At 30.9% G+C, this 17,152-nt stretch overlaps 1 protein-coding gene across 1 annotated transcript in view; it reads right to left on the minus strand.

The window, feature by feature from the left end:
• The window catches only part of LOC129223236 (putative RNA-binding protein EEED8.10), a 50,323-nt gene extending 33,501 nt beyond the window's left edge, over nt 1-16,822 (minus strand). Inside the window, exons 1-9 of the mRNA XM_054857804.1 lie at nt 16,385-16,822; nt 15,794-15,888; nt 9,473-9,556; nt 5,863-5,941; nt 5,603-5,759; nt 3,869-3,961; nt 3,178-3,291; nt 1,519-1,616; nt 1,397-1,437 (exon numbers count right to left, since the gene is read on the minus strand). Of these exons, the coding sequence (XP_054713779.1) occupies nt 1,397-1,437; nt 1,519-1,616; nt 3,178-3,291; nt 3,869-3,961; nt 5,603-5,759; nt 5,863-5,941; nt 9,473-9,556; nt 15,794-15,888; nt 16,385-16,822 (1,199 nt within the window). The remainder of the gene's footprint in view (nt 1-1,396; nt 1,438-1,518; nt 1,617-3,177; nt 3,292-3,868; nt 3,962-5,602; nt 5,760-5,862; nt 5,942-9,472; nt 9,557-15,793; nt 15,889-16,384) is intronic.
• Between the last annotated feature and the right edge of the window lie 330 nt (nt 16,823-17,152).

Genomic DNA, 17,152 nt, shown 5'->3' on the forward strand with positions numbered 1-17,152 from the left:
ATTTAACTTTTATACACACAAACGCCGCCGCCGCAACGTTCGTTTCAGAAATTAATGTAGTCAGTCAATGAAAAGCTCAGGATCTGCTTGCGTCTTTTGCTTTTCAAAATTGAAACATGAAGAAAATTATCGGTGTGGCATTGTAAAAATAAGAATTAATGCAAAATTAGAAGTGCTATACTAAAGAAAGAAAAAGTAGGAAAAAAAAGGAAAAAGTAGGAAAATAAGGAGAGAGCTCTAAAAAGTAGGAAAAAGTAGGAAAAATAGGAACTCTTCGGGGTCTGTTCTTTGCAAGAAGCATTGCAACTCTTAATTGCAAAGTGTTGGTTTAAAGTATTGAGAGAAAAAAAAAAGAAAAAACATGCACAGCAGTTTATGAAGCTTATCTATTTAAGTTCCTTAAAAAAATCTGAAAAATTAAATCAGTTTTGAAAACCCATCCCCCCCTCCTCAGTTCTTGATCTGTGTCATTTATGTCTGAAAGTTTTATTTACTGGAACAAAAATTGAACATTTTACATTTTAGTGAGATATTGCACTAAATTGAGTTTGAAAGACAGAAACAAAGAAGTAGAAAACAGAAAACCATGGATCTTTCATCTTTGAAATAAAACAATATCAAGCAGAATTCAAATGTTGTTACTATAAATCAGTATGTTCAAAAAACTGATTATTTTGATTTATCTTTTAGAAAATTACCTATACATTTAAATAAAATATCAAATTCAAAAATTATTAGCAAACACATTTTCAAATCAACATTTGCAAATGAATAATAAAAAAATAATACATTGAAAATGAAAAATTTAACTTAAATTTGAAAAAATCTATATTTTGAGTAGTATGTGGTAGTCTTAAATATTGCAAGAGAGCAAAAATTTCTATTTAACTCTAATTACCGATTGTACTGTTTACATTTTTCAGTTTGAAAAGTTCTTAAAATTTACCTAACATTAAAAAAATATACATATAGAAAAAAAATAATTTTTTGAAGTAAATTACAAATTATAAGCCTCCTGCTGGACACCTAAATATTTTTTAATTTTTATTTATTTATTTATTTTTATGCTACATGTGGGGCTATAGGAGCAAGATTTTATCAACATGCAATTTTGAAGCTCTGAAAAAAAAAATCGATTCAACATTGTGCACAATGCTGGTTCACACTTTCAGGTGCAATTCAGCATGGGTTGCCGTTGTACAAATGATATGAAATTTTGTTTACAATTGTTTGTGCTATTTGAAAAATCGACTTTCCTTTTTTTTTTGGGGGGGGGGGGACACCCTAGTACATATATGTGAAGAATAGTCCTTTTCAATATGTATAAGATTCAATTTACATTTGGCCTCATTAATAAATTTTTGTTTTAATATTGCATATTTAAAAAATTACAAACCCTTTCTCGCCCACTTCAAAACACCTCTGAAGAATTACTTGCTGCAAAAAAGAAAAAGAATTTAATGCTCTAAAACTTAACAATATGTACAAAATTTTACCAGATAAAAAAAAGATCCATACTTTTAACTTGGGACATTTAATTGCTAATTGTTGAAGTGAGACATTGGTAACCTTAACACTCGATAAATTAATGTGCTCCAGATTGGGACAACCTTGAGCTGCAAAAAAGAAAAAAGTTTAAAATTTTGCTTATTATTAGAAGGAAAAAGTGTTAACAAACCAAGTTTCAAACACTACTTATCAAGTGCAAGCAGGAAGAACTCATTTCTTTTACTAAATACAGGGGTTCAACCCTATGCCCTTGGGCACCATTGCACCCATTGGTCGTCTTAAGTGTGTCCGCTGCTCGGTGATAGTGACAAAAATGCTTCAATTTAAAAAATACAATGCAAAAAATCTCATTTTTACAACTACTTACAAAAAGCAGAAATGACTTCAAATGTCCAACACTGATAAAATCATAAAGCAAAATGCGACCATCTTTTTTGAAAAGTGTTTTCAACTGTTTAATACCATGGAGTCAATAGACACTTTTTTTTGTCAATCCTTTTACTTTAAAAGTAAATGTAAACCAGGGGTACACCTCAAAAAAAAACATGAAGAGCACGCTAAGAGCTAGAGCTTCTCTTCCCCCCTCCCTTAAAAAAGAAAACAATACCTCTTAAAACATCCATCCCCTTTAAAATTTCAATGGCACTGTCTGTGCCGTGACCCCCATTAGGTGCCCCCCTCCCCCCAGAGTAACTGAACTATCTACACACATTTCAGTGCTTGCTTAAGAACTGGTCTGGAAAACACTGGATCTTCAAAACATCATTGTAATAAAGCTAATAGTATCAGATGAGAACTTTTGGAATATAATGAACTGAAATAAGTTGCCATTCTTGAAAAGTGCAGCACATGAGATAAAATTTAAGGTGCGGTTCCAGATACTTATGTGAATTATTGTTTTCTAACACCACAGATCACAACTAACAGATGAACACATAGACATTTTCTTAAGAGCAGGAAAATCATTGTATCTTCTAATTATGAAGCAATTTCTAATGAAATGTAATGACAAAAGCTGTACTAACAGAGATTTAAACTTTTATTCTTTTTTTTTCTTACTTTGTAGATTTTGTATGCATTGATGAAACAGAAGATTAACAAAAGAAAAAAAAATGCATACAGAAGACATGGCGGAAGAGAAGTTACCTTTTGCTATGTAGAGCAACAACCAAATACTTTATTACATGGGGTTCTTGCAATGTTGTAAGAGTTTTTGCACAAAAACAAATGACTTGAGATTCATTTTTTAACACTAAACTGAGTAAGGACTTCAATCTCAAAAAAAAAAAAAAAAAAAAATTGGAGGAGAGGACCTTTCCTGCCTTTATCTGACTAAAAATTGCATAAAATGTTTTTTAGGATTACTATCAACCAATTTTTTTTACAAAACAAAATTTCATATGAAGTAGAATGAGATTAATTTCTTGGTAGTGTAAATACATATTTTATAAAAAAAACTGACTTGCACCACTTTTGCTCTCAACAGCTCATATATTTTTCTATTTTAAATACTTATACAAGTAGCACAAAAAGAAAAAAAAAAAAAAAAACATTACAAATTTTACAGTACTTTCTGGATTAAACACATTTAATAAAATAATAATTGTAACAAGAAAGTCATTCAGAATACACAAATTTATTGCAATTTAGTAAAATCAAGATTTTTACCTATAATTTCAACTGCTTTGTAATCTAATGTATGAGATGCAGTAGACAAGTCCAATTTTCTGAGGCATCCAGAACACTTTTTTAATATTGACAACAAAATGCTATTTGTAAGTGCTGAAACATTAAAATACAATTATTTTTTGCAACTTTTTAAATGCCAGTTTTTATGACATTTTAAAGTACTTCACCTGACAGAAAATATAGCTAACTACATTAAAATTTTACATATTTTGAGCAAAGATTCTTAATACAAGCATAAAATGAACAAAATTTCGTACACAATAATTTTAAAGTAATTCCTTAAGAGTAATGATGGCTATGACAGCCTTTTATTACTATTATTATTTACTTTGATATTAAATACACCTAATCAGGAAGGATAGAAATTTCTGCACACAAAATTCTTATTTTTTCAGTTTGAAGGCTGCTACTGAAGCAGATATTGATTTGAGCTGCCAGTTGCATCTAGTGTTCATAATAACCAATATAAACTGTTGGATGGTAATGAGGTAAAATGATGGGGACAAGTTTTAACTACACAAGAAACATATTAATGCATACGATGCATTAATATGTTATCATGTATAAAATTATCATGTTATCATGTATATTAATCATGTATAAAAGAAAAATTAATTAGGAAGAAGTATACAATCATGATTTAAAAACAAGGGAAAGGACCCTCACTTACGTTTTCCTTCCCATAAACAAAACACATTTTCAAAATTTATGCTGCTTTGTGATCTCCATAACTCTAAAGACAGTTTTCTCCATTTTTTGCAAACTACAAAATTAAAAACACAATTGCAGCCAATCAAACAAATAAAATTACAATTTAAAAAATTCCTTTTAAGAAGAACAAACAGAACAATATTTTGGTGAGCATGTTGAAAGATAAAATTAACACAAAAGAGTTTGAAGCACAAAACATACACAAGAAAATCACACTAAATGCTCAGTCTGGATAGAATGTTTAAAAAATAAAATAGTTGAAAAAATCCCATTTTCCTCACTTAGTATAATTAGGTACTTAATTCAAATACAACTGTAAATAAAAAAGCAATGGCTTGATAATTAATATCATTGCTTTTTTAACAAAAATCATAAAACAAATAAGACAATTAAATTGCACATTCAAAAGTAATTCAACAAATGAAAAGTAATGTCATTGTTAGTGTACTGCACTAAGCTAAAATATAGTCAAAAAATGATCCAACAATCTCTCCTTGCAAACTTAAGAGATTTTTTTTGAGGCTGCAGGATTTTTTTTCCCAGCTTATAGCACAATGAAGATGTAGGTTAAGAATACCATAAAAAGAAATCACAAGAGAAAGAAAACATACAATGAGTTATTGTAAATTATAATAACTATCAGCATGAAGGACAGGAAAATGAAAAGACTTACATGACTTAGATGAAAATAGCAAACAAATTGTACAAACCTCTACCTGTTTTACAGATTTGAACTGCATAACATTCCCAAAACAGTTCTATGCTAAACAGTATATATTTACATTATATAACATTTGTACATATGCATAAATGTGCTAAATAATAAAGCATATTATAATTATTTTTATGCATGTCAATACGCAAATAAAACCACATCAAACAATAATAAATCAAGAATCAAAGCATGTAAGTAAAGCTAAATCAGCATGTAGTAGAATCATCACCAACTAATAAAGTATTTGTGCTGTAAAACCAGAGGTGTCCATCCCTCATAAGGGCAAGGGCACATCCTCCCTATATATCGTGGTGACCCCCCCCCTGTGATGAAATAAAGCAAGAGCCCCTCCCCCAAATGAGAAAAATACCCTTCAAAACACCCCCCTTCCCCCCAAAAAAATTAATGGTGCAGTCTGCACCATGACCCCACCCCCTTGGTATGCACCCCTAGTAAAACCCACATGACTGACAATCTTGTGAACTTACATAAACAGGCATTGAACTTGAAGTACCCACACATCGCTGGGAGACATACAGCATAAAAATGGATCCAAACTACTAAATTGCAATACAAAAAAGTGATATCAAAAACACCCATGCTCTTGACTGAATTTGAGCCCATGCACACAACATGGGAGTTTTGTGCTGTAACCCCTAAAGGCTGATAGTTATGAGTTCAAAATAATTAGAAAACCAGATTCTAAAAAGAAGCAAAACCCAATCTTAAAAGGAGAAAAACTTTAAGTATTATATTTGAACAATATTAAATTTTTCAAATTCAAAATTCAATAGAAACAGAATCACAAAATAAAAACATAACCAGTGAAATAAAAGAGAATGAAACAGCTGGAAGACTAATGCTTAGCACAAGAAAAATGTAATGAGTTCCTCAAAACCCGAAATTTTCATGAAATCAGAAAGGGGAAAAAAAAACTGCATAGCTAAAATAACAGCAAAATTTCAAATGACAGATTACCAAGTTCTAGTTTTACTCTATCTTTGATGCCTAAGAATGAAAAAATTAGTAACAACATGTCTGAATTCATTTCATTAATGTTTTGTAAACTGCTGCTTTTAGATATGGTTGGCACTTGAAGACTATCACTATACTCTTCAACTTTACTTTCTGATGCCTAGGATAAAACAAAGAAAACAAATTGTCATTTGCAAAAGCTTTTCAGGTTAACACATGAAATTTAGCATCTGCAACTTCAAGAACTGGAAACAAAAAAATACCTGCTGAAACAGAATTTCTCTAGCCTCCTTTTTGTATTTTTCACTTTTCCTTTCCTCTGCAGGAAACACCCTAAGGGATCTAAATTCAAAACAGAAATATTACTAATGTAGTTAAAAGTGAAAATCATTGAAAAAGTTTATTTAGAAAATTAACAATTTTATAGCTATTGAAACCACAACAAAAAGAAAAATTTTATGTGGACACTGCATGACTTTTTTGTATAACTATTAAGTAATCTATATTTAACACCTACGAGGAAATGTATGTGTGCACTCATATACAAGCATTAAATCTCATACTTCTTAAACGTACCATTTTCTAGTGAATTTTCCATTTCTCAAATAAATTATTAGACAATTTGAGGCATTCATAAAGTAAAATACAGGAAATGGCAATTTTAAAATTAAATAAGTTATGTTTTTTTTTAGCATCTGAAATGTTAAATTGCAATAATGAAACCATGTGGAATGTTTAAACAAGGTAATTCTAAATACAGTAGACCCTCGCTTTACACAGGTTTATTTTACGCGGATGAGTTTCGGTTTTACGCGGATGCGGCAATGCAAAAAGAAAAACTTTTCCCTTCTTTCAAAATCCAAACTCCTAAAGATTGCAGATTACGCGTAATCAACTGCATTTTGGTGTGCTAATAATCGAGCTTTGGCCACTAGAGACATTTTATGCGATTGCTTTCCAGAGGTAAAGCTATTAAACTCACACAATTCAGAACTCACTGGAATAAGAGCTTTTAGGAGTGACAAAGGAGGCTAAAACCAGCGAGGATACCGACGTCAGTGATGCACAACCAAAAATGTTCACATGGAAAATTTTGAGCCATTCCTAGACAATAGAAATAATCTTTCTGATTTGTTAGTGAAGGAAGATTCTATCATGGAAACGACGCAAGAGATCATGGATTTGTTAATGCCCTGCAAAGAATTACAGAGAAATATTCTTAATGACTGCCAAAAGACTATCATAGCCAGCTCCTCTTGATAAACGGAACATGAAATTAAATGTTTTCTTTGTGCATGTTGTGCATAAAAATCGATATAAGTACACATTAAACTTCTTATACATGTAGCCATCATTAGAATGAAGTATTTTGTTATCTATGGACCCAAACCCCTATTTTAACACTAGTATTAGGTCTCATTTTACGCGGTTTCGATTTACGCGGCATTTCCGTGGAACGTAACCCCTGCATCTGTGGGAATCTTACTAAATACCAGTAAATTGATCCTAGAATCCACATCTTAGTTTAAACCACAAAGCAATTCACAATACATCCCCAAGTGGTCCACAATTTGTAAGGTTACTTCAGTTGCATTGATTTGCCAGGAAAATCGAGCGAAGAGCCCCTTTTGGAGCATTCAATGACAACCAAAACGGGAGGTGCACAACTATAGTTGAAGCAAGCTTGACCTAGCAGTATACGATACACCCAAACTAGTAAGGTTCCACCGCATAGGAAAAGTTCCTCAGTAAATCAGTAACACAACTTTTAAAAACTTAATTTCCATACAAAAAAATAAATACATTTTAGATTTGAGAAACCAAAGTCATAAACATTGTAAAGCCTAAAACGTATTTTATTTATCGTATTTTATTTTTTTAATGAACAATAATGACAAGCTTATTTTTACGTCATGTTACTTTCAAACCAGTAAGAGGCTATGTTCCCTTGGCGAGAATTGAGCCATTTAAATTAAACGCCAACCCTTGTATCCTCTCTGCTATGAAAGAAAACTTCTTGGATAATAAAAAACAATATTTTGAGTAAATTTTTTGGCAACTATTTTACAATTAGGCAATAAATTCTAAAATTATTTGTTTTTTTAACTTGACGGATTATTTAACATTTTTTGGAGTTTTGAATGTTGCTTTATTTAGCTGGCAGGTTATTTCAATCGCACTTCTCAGTTTTTACTTACTTCTTTCTTAAACAGCAGATTTTTTTACATTTTAATAGATTTACATATTAATGGCTTACTGTAATTATCTGTTTAAAAGGTCATTAAAATTGCAAAATAATATATGGTGTCGCCAAACAAGTAATGACGGTAACGAATAAAAATAATTGTCATGATTAAAAATGTGCAAAATGATGTATCTGTAGCGGAAAAGTACCAAAGCATTCTTCGTATTTTGATTCTTATTTGTAGCATAAAGAACTCAATTTTCAAATCTCATGAAGTTGGAGGTAGTCTCTAACTTCTTGTTTATGTTTGGATGGCAAAAGCTTTCAAATGTCTCACCCAGAAAACAAACAAAAGTTTCCCTGCTTTTTCTTGCATGCAAATTTTTGCCATGTTTGAGTGGATAAATTCCAATTATAGAAGCCAGAGAAGAAGCCGAGTAGTGATGCATTGGAAATAATGTGATAAGGCTCTTCCTAACTTCCACAATGCTGCCAGGTCAAGTTTGCCCCAACCATAGGCTTCATATCCTACATTACATATGAAATTTTAAAGTTCTGTGATCAATGGTTTTTGAGTCATGTGAGATACACAAGGACAGATACAAGGAAGGGGCGGTGGGGACAATCGGCCCTCCCTTAAGAAACCCTGCGCCGGCAATTTTTTCGAATTCTCACAAAAGTAAAGTCTTAAAGACATGAGTGTCGACATTTTTAGTAGCATTAGGAGAAAGAATGAATTCAGTGACTTTAATCCGGTAATTTTTCGAAACTGAAGTTTCAAAAAGCGCAATTTTAGATGACCTTTTATGAAGTTATGGGGAGGTAGTTTCAAAACATTCCCCCGGAAGTATTGCAAAATTGAAGTTCTAACACGCAAATTTAGAATATCTCTTTCAACAGAAAAAGAAATGAACAAGTCTGGAGACTTCCTTGACCAAATTTCTATAGTTTGGTTGTTTTAGACAAAAATGTCGTGCCCCCCCTCCAAACATATGTAATAAGACACATAGTAAAAGATAAGTTAAAAAATCAACCACCCCCTCCTTTAAATATTTCTGGATCCGCCGTCGGAAATACAAGCATATAGACCTCATGACAAAACTTGTGAAACTGGACTTGAAAGTGGTCAAAATAGCTATTTCAGTTAGGCATAGATCCATACTTACAAATGTATGTACAAACACATTAAAAAACTAGTTAAAACCCATTCAGGTGTGATTAGAATGTAAACCTCAAAACTCCAATTCTCAATAGGTAACCAATGGATTCTAGCCTACAAATTTTAATATTTTTACAAACTCTTAAGACACTTTTTCTACACCCCTTATTATTAAATTATTAGTGCAAAGTCTTATTTAAAAATGAAATAATTATTAAAATAAGCAATAAAATAAGCAAATTTAAAATAGATTTAGTTGAAATGACTTCTATTTTTCAAAATAATAAATCATGTTTTGTTAAATTCATATAAACTAATTTGATTGTCTAAAAGTTCTTAGCTTACACAAGTAAGGTATTTTTATTGTATTGAAATACTTAATTTGATCTGCTGTAAATCAACCTTGTTCACAAAATGTCCCCTCAGTTTTAACCTCACATAAAAAGTAGACTGTATTGGTTTACAAACATATACTAATGTAATTTTATTAGAAAAGGATAAGTTTCAAGCTATATAAATGTTCATGTACCTTCCGTGGCAATCCAGTTCTGCAAGGGGAGCATTTCTGGCTCTTTCAGCATCATGTTGGTTAGAAAATATGACAAAACCATACCTACAAAGCATCAGAAAAATGAAATTGAAAAATCTGCAGAAAACTAAATACTGGAAGATGCTTTAAATTGCAATGCAATATGCAGTGTGTGAAACTTTCTGAATAACATTGGGGTTCAGTAAATAACCGCCCATTAGCCAGGGCTAAAGCAGAAATACGTGAAATACACCGCCAGCTCAGTCATTTCCTATGCCGGGCTGATGAGTGCTAATAAGCACGAAACTGCAGTCCTCGGCTGGAAATGACTGAGCTGGCGGTGTATTTCACGAACATTGGGGTTGTTTCCTTCAGTCAAAAGTAGTACTTTTAGTTACTATATGGGTCATTCTCACAGAAAAGGTACAAATAGACCAAAAAAATTCTTTTAACAAAACTAAGTAAAAAAATAATAAAAATTGCATAAATGATTTTGTTTGTTTTTAAATTATGTCCCTATAGTAGTGGTTAAGTTTTCTATTTTATTTTAAAAAAGATTTCAAATATTTTAAATCCCACCTCGTCCACGGAGGATATTTTTCATGTAAGAAAGTGTCAATAAAGGTTGTTATGAAAGTAAACATGCGTTTTAAAGCTATATGAACTATTATGTGACTCTTACTTAACATTAACAAATTAAAATGTGGAGGCTTTTGAAATAAAGACTCAGGACCTCGCTCTTTATGAATATCCTATTTTACTGAAAAAAAATCAACATTCTAGCATTTGTAACAAAATCAATAAAATGCAACCTAATTTAGTTGGAAAAGAAAATATCGAAAGTATGTTCTTAGTTTCATTGATGAGTAAAAAAAAAAAAACCTTAATTCCAAAAAAAAAATTTTATTTTCTTTTTTTTTGAAGAACTTGCCAAAGGCCGGTTTAACAAGCTTTGTGGGTCGCTTCTGGCCCGTAGGTTATAGGTTGTGTATCCCTGCTGTACAACAACATAATCATTGATTTTTGGTTTGCTTCTTATCCTTTCTCGATGAATTAATCCCAAATGGTAATGTTTACATTGATCACCACAACTGAGACAGGTGAGGTATCTTGTTTCCATATTTATTTGGTCTTTTTTAAATACAAGTTCATGAATTTTCATTGTTCCTGGAAACGGTGAAATATGCTTTGGAATTTGTTTATCTACATCACTTATAAAACTTTCTTTAACATTTTTTATTATTACATTCTAACAGTTTTTTTTTTTTTTTTTTTTGAAGTACCGAAACCAGGGTTCATACTCTATTTGGATAAAAAAAATTCCATGACTTTTCCAGGATTTTTTCATGGCTTCATGAATATTTTCATGACCTTGTTAAATGAAGAGAATAGTACTATTTAATATCAAACTTGCTTTTTTTTTTTTGGAAATGAGCATTACCAAAACTTCCATGTGAATGCCACTACCTGATTGAAAAAATATCAGTGTACACCTAAAAAACTGAATAATTTTTACCTATTTTCATCATATAAGTTTAAGTTAAGTAAAACTACAGTGAATGATGCTTAAATGTCGACTATTTTTTTTATAAACAGGTAGAATGATAATGATTGGGGAAAATGTTGAATGAATCATTACTAAGTTTCAATAAATTTGCTTCAAAAGTTGCCTTTTAATGTCAACTTGACGATTTTTTGGTTCTTTAAAATAAAGTCATGCATTCTTTAGTAAAATCATGTTTCTAAACCAGATATTTATTTTAAAAAATAAAAACATTTCATAATAAATAAATATTTTGATTTAAGTGTACTTGTTTACTTATCTGTACATTTTCAAAAGCATATAAATTAATAGGTTCAGAAATTTCAGAACATGTTTGAACAATGACACTGAACGTACCAGTGAGTCGCATGGATTAGTTTTGCGGGCCGTATATTGGGCACTACTGTTTTTGAGAATTAGAATTCCCTATTTCTGTATTCTATCGCATGATGACTAAAGATTGCTCAAAACCTTCAACAAATGGAGATTAATTCTGATAAATTTTAAAATAAAGATTTAGGAGTGATAGAAACGAACTTGGATGCAATGTTTTTTGAGATCGTTCAATTTTTCAGTTTAAATAGCTTTCATGATGCAATACTAAATCACTCAAGATTTCTAATGCTCTTTTTAGCTACTGTTACTTTTTCCCAGAACATTTTTCCATGACTGAAAATAAATTTCCATGACTTAGACTGAAAATTTCAATTTTCCATGACTTTTCCAGGTCTGAAATGTGCTTATTTTTTTTCCCATGACTTTCCAGGATTTCCATGACCTGTACGAACCCTGCGAAACTCAAGTTTTGCAGTCTGGGATATCTGTTTTCTGGGCAACTAAATTATCAGCTGTTCTTTTTATTGCTGCTCCAACTCCATCTGGAGCACCTTTTCCGTGAGAGCTTTCACTATAGTGCCAGTGAATTTCCTCCACAATAAACTGAGAGGATAAATATCCACCTATTAACTGAAACATTATTTTGTTTTTGTACTGAGCACTGGGGGCATCACTGAGAAAATGAATTTTTTTTAAATCAGGTATGAGACTTTAAATTATCTTTGAGTGAAAGCAAACGAGCAGTGACAGCTGATGCATGCTATTACATGCACTGATTGTTCCATATGAAATAGGACTTTCTTTAATATCTTTATGACAATATACAACACAAGTATGTATAGTTACCTGTGGCTTTGAACCACCAAAGTGGGCTGATTGAATTTCTTTGTGAAACTTACATATGTAATTTTCGGAAAAATCAATATGCATTAGGATTTCATTCCTTTTCAAATTTGTTTTTATATCTGAAATCATTTGACATTGGTGTACAATGTTAGATGTATGATTAAAAAATTTGATGATATCAGAAAAAAATAATTTCACTAATTTTTTTTTTTTTTTTTTTTTTTTTTTTTTTTTGTACTCTCAATATCCACTTTAATGGTTCTATGGCAAATTTTTGCTTCACCTTTAATCTTCATAGTAACTTTTTTGCTAACCCACTTTGGAAGTAGCACAGGTTCATCTTGAAAGTCTTATTTTAATTTCTTTTAATTTGCAGGCATCACATTTACGATTTAGGCAAAGTTCTCTCTGAGGATCACAACATGTTGCTTTAAGAACTTGAAATATATTTTTTTCATTTATAATAACAAGACTATGTAGTTTTACTATTAAAAGCTTTATGTTTTCGTAAATTTTGCATAAACATGTCTCCCGATCGGAAACTTTCGGAAATGATATCCAAAAAGGTCTGAGACGACAAAAAGTTTGATAACTAAGAGTTTGATGTTGTGGGCACTCTTTTATAAACATTTTTGTGCAAATTATACATAGTATCATTTAAATAACGCTTTTTTTTTTTCTTTTCTTCTTGTAATTCTTTCTTTTTTCCCTGGGCACAAGCGACTTGCTTTGTCAGATTCTAGAAATTTCTGAACATTTAGCTGTGATTCTTCTGTGAAATCTCTTTTTGACACAGTTTTGTAAGTTTTATTACCATAATTGCTAAGCATTTTGATTGAGGTTATTTTTTTTTACCTTATTGAGTAGTTGATACTTTTGCATAATTTTACCAGACAAAACTTGTAGCATTGTCTTTTTCACTTTGTGAGATTTTTGGCTTTTAAAGTTAGTTTGTATTTGTCTGCCAATAGCTTCAGCAAACAATAATTTTCTAAACACATTGGATTTGCTTTTTCTATCTTTACTATTCAATTCTCTTCGAACTTTTTCACGTAGTGGTTCATTTTTCTTTTCTTCACTTTTCTGAGATCTGCTGAATCTTTTTTTATATTTTTCAAGTCTAGTATTTAATTTTTTGTTTTTCTCTTCTAATTCCTCTATCTTCTTCTTTAGTTTATAACAATTTTTTCTAATTGTTTTTTTTTATATGAAAAGTCCAGCATTCTTGTTTTCCTTGGCACTGTTACTATTATCCAATTGAGAATAGATGCTTGGACGGGTATCTATAATTAATTCTTCAGTTCCTTCCAACTTTCTTTGTTTACGATATTTCCTTGCTTTTTCTTTCAAAAGTTTTCTTATTTTTCTTTTTTCACGTTCATTCATTTCTTGAACACATTTAATTTTTCCACTAGCCTTTCTTTGGTAGTAACGTTCTCTCTCTTTTTTCTTACTTTCTTCAAACATAAGAGTTTTTTTTTTTAATTCCTGTCTAGCACGTCTCATGCTAAGTGTTTCTTTTGTTCCCTCCTCTTTTGGATTTGAACGTCTGACTTCTTTTTACTTTTTGGTTTTGCCATTTTTTTCTACTATTAAAAGAATATATATATATATATATATATATATATATATATATATATATATATATATATATATATATATATATATATATATATATATATATATATATATATATATATATATATATATATATAGAAAACTTTACTGAAATCATTTAACAGAAAAACTGACAAAATGAACTTCTTTAAGAGTTGAATTTAATTTCTTTTCTATAAAAATACAAAACAAAATTGCCTTATATTTTGTTTAGCAAACTGAAATTTATTATGATTTTTTCTAAGGCTTCGTCTCTTCTGTGGACCACCTCATCTCCTCCGTGGACATGCCACGTCCACGGAGGAGAAGTCCACGGAGGAGACAAAAGTAAGCTTTAGAATTTTTCAGAGTTTTGATTTTAAAGTTAAAAAAATGGAATGCTTCTTTTTATCAAATATACTACTTTTGCTATCAAAAAATGATGTTTCAAATACCAAACAGTTTTATTTTACCTTTTGTATGATGACCACGGAGAATACACTAAGAACTTTGCCAAACCAGATATAGACATAACAATCCAACACGTGTACAAGAGAACTAAAGTTGATCACTAGAAAACAAAATGGCTAAGTATCCTACCATTTACCTTATATGGACTTGACTTTTACTGCCCTCTATTATGTATTTATTAAGTTATTTTAAGTGTCCACGGAGGGAGACTTCAATCTTAGGGACAAAGTTTATGAGTCATTTTCTTTATAAATAGTTTTTTTTTTTAACTTTATTTTAAAAACATCTTAGAACTCTTAGCTAGTTAATACAATCAAAGATATTTAAAACCAATTTAAACAGTTTGATACCAATTACAAATTGCTTTGTCGCACAGACTTAGGGACGTCCACGGAGTGGATTTAAAAGCAACGTTTATTAAAAAATAAAACTGAAATATTAAATTTATTTAATTGTCATGCATAAAATTAATTAGTTCAAAACTTAACTAAAACACATGAAAAAAATATTAAGGAATATACTGAAGTTTTTATTATTTATTACTAAGGGACTGTAAAAGTCACCTTTTTGTGAGAATAACCCATATGCAAAAAAAAAATAACATGGACCCAGAAAATTCTTTTGTTTTCCCAACAGTTATTTTTTAATAAATGTTTTTAAATGTTTGATTTTCCAAACAAGGCGTGGTCTCGATGACGTCACAAATGATGCTCTTTGGCGCATCTTTGTACCACGTTTCCACGTTATGATAATCAAGAAGCGAATAAAAATTGCGCTCTGCACTTGCTATCAACCAATCGCTGCCAATACACGTGAGTAAAGATGCAAATTAAATATTTTGAATGGCAACACAGAATGGCATTTCATCATTTGTGATGTCATCGTCAAGAACGGTAAACAATTAAAGCGCACCGATTTAAGTATTTTTTTGAATTATTAAATTTAAACAAATTATTTAAAAAATGGTCAGATCCTATGTTTTTAAGCATGCTCTTTCAGAAAAAAATACTTTTAAAATTTTGAAAACGACCCCATTGCTTAAATTCAACAGCTTTGGCCATCATTCCAAATTAACATACAAAAGATGATTGCAATATTGCCAACTATCCTATAGTATGCGTAGGAGTACTTAAATGCAAAAGATAGTTCTGCTTAATAAGGTTTGTTTTCCGCAGATGACAACTATGCAAGAAAACTATGCCTAAAAATTCCCATGAAAGAAGTTAATATTCGATGGAAACCTCAATTAGAATATGGTGAACTTGACCAGGAATTCAAAATGAAATAGGGCCTTTATCGATCATCTACTGCAGGAAAAAAATATTAAATCACTCAAAATAAAAAAAATCATAAGACGTTAAAACAAAAAATTCTACACCGCCAGCAAAGTCTCCAAATATGAGTCTTTAAAAACTAGCGTCAAGTGAAAATACTTGTAATTATGATAGTTTACAGGTACACAAAAAGTGAGAGTAAGAAAGCACATTATTTATTAAAATTGAATACACTAATAAGGAAAAATTAATTACCCTCTTGATTTCCTTTTAATGTGATCTTGCACAATCAAGCAATCTGAAACTTTACCAAATTTGGAGAAAAAGTCCTTAAGTTCTTTTTTGGAAACCTGAAATGATACATTTACAGTAGGCATAACTGAGTGAAATGCAACGAATTTGCCATTCAAAGAAATTATTAATACCTACATTGTACATGTTTGGAAAAATTTTTAACAATTTTTAAATTTAGAAATGAAACATTTTCAAAAATACAAAGAAAATTGAAAGAAAAACCAAAAAAAAAACAACTTTTATCTGCTTAATATGCAAATTTTCAACAAAAACTAATTAAAAATATTTTTTCATTCATTTTCACATCGATATAAAACTTACTTTTCCACTTTTAAAAGACATTGCTTGAAAAAAATGCAAGTTTATGTTTAAAATGTTTTGAAAAAAATATATTTCATCACAGCCTTTTCTATTAGCTCATTTCTATAAAATGCTGAAACATCATTATCAGTTAACTTCAAACCAAAATAAATAAAATGCCTCAATAATTATCATCATTTTTCCAAAAATTTTCCCTGATATGATGACTTCTGAAATGAAAAAAATACCTACTCTTTCAGGAATATTTCCCACAAAGATTCTTTTTTTCAGATTATTGGCAGGTGTATCTCTCTCCTGTTCCAGCCTCTCCAAACGACTTTGGAGGCTGGGTCTGGCAGGTGAAAAAGCTAAAGGGGCTTCTTCATCTATTTCATCATCAGGGGAGGACAGCTGAAGCCCAGAATTCAACACATTGAACCCAATGTCAGGTTCAGAAACCCTGGACTCGAACAGTCTGCACTTCCTTGGTGACGGAGTGCGACACAATCTCTCACGCAGGGCTTGCTCTGAAAACCTTCCATTCTCTCGAATAGGCGTAGATACCGGCGTGGCCGGTAGACTGGATCGATAAAATGCTCCAGGTGGATTTCCAGGGAGGCATACTGCATTGAATCCCATAAAGGATTCGGTATGCAGCTTGTAGAGGTAGCTGAAGCGAAACCCCAACATTATGATGTCTTACAGTATCTTATTCATGATAATCAACCTGAAAAAATCAAGGTTGTAGTATATATTGTATAGCATATTCATACATCACACATTTGCAACATTATCAAAAACAAAACCGATTAAAATAAGAAATAACAACGTCAAGTAGCACAAATTGCAGATTACTGCAGATACGTGTTTTGGCGTAACACAGAACGCTTTTTTCAATGCAAAAGAAATGAGCTTATGGATGAAAAGACATCTGACAAAGCACTAACGCACAAAGGTATTTATTCAACTTAACAAAATTGATGTATATGAATAATTTAACTTCTTTTGTGACAACTTCTG

This window comes from Uloborus diversus, chromosome 1, assembly GCF_026930045.1.
Source record: "Uloborus diversus isolate 005 chromosome 1, Udiv.v.3.1, whole genome shotgun sequence".
NCBI classification, from domain to species: domain Eukaryota; kingdom Metazoa; phylum Arthropoda; class Arachnida; order Araneae; family Uloboridae; genus Uloborus; species Uloborus diversus.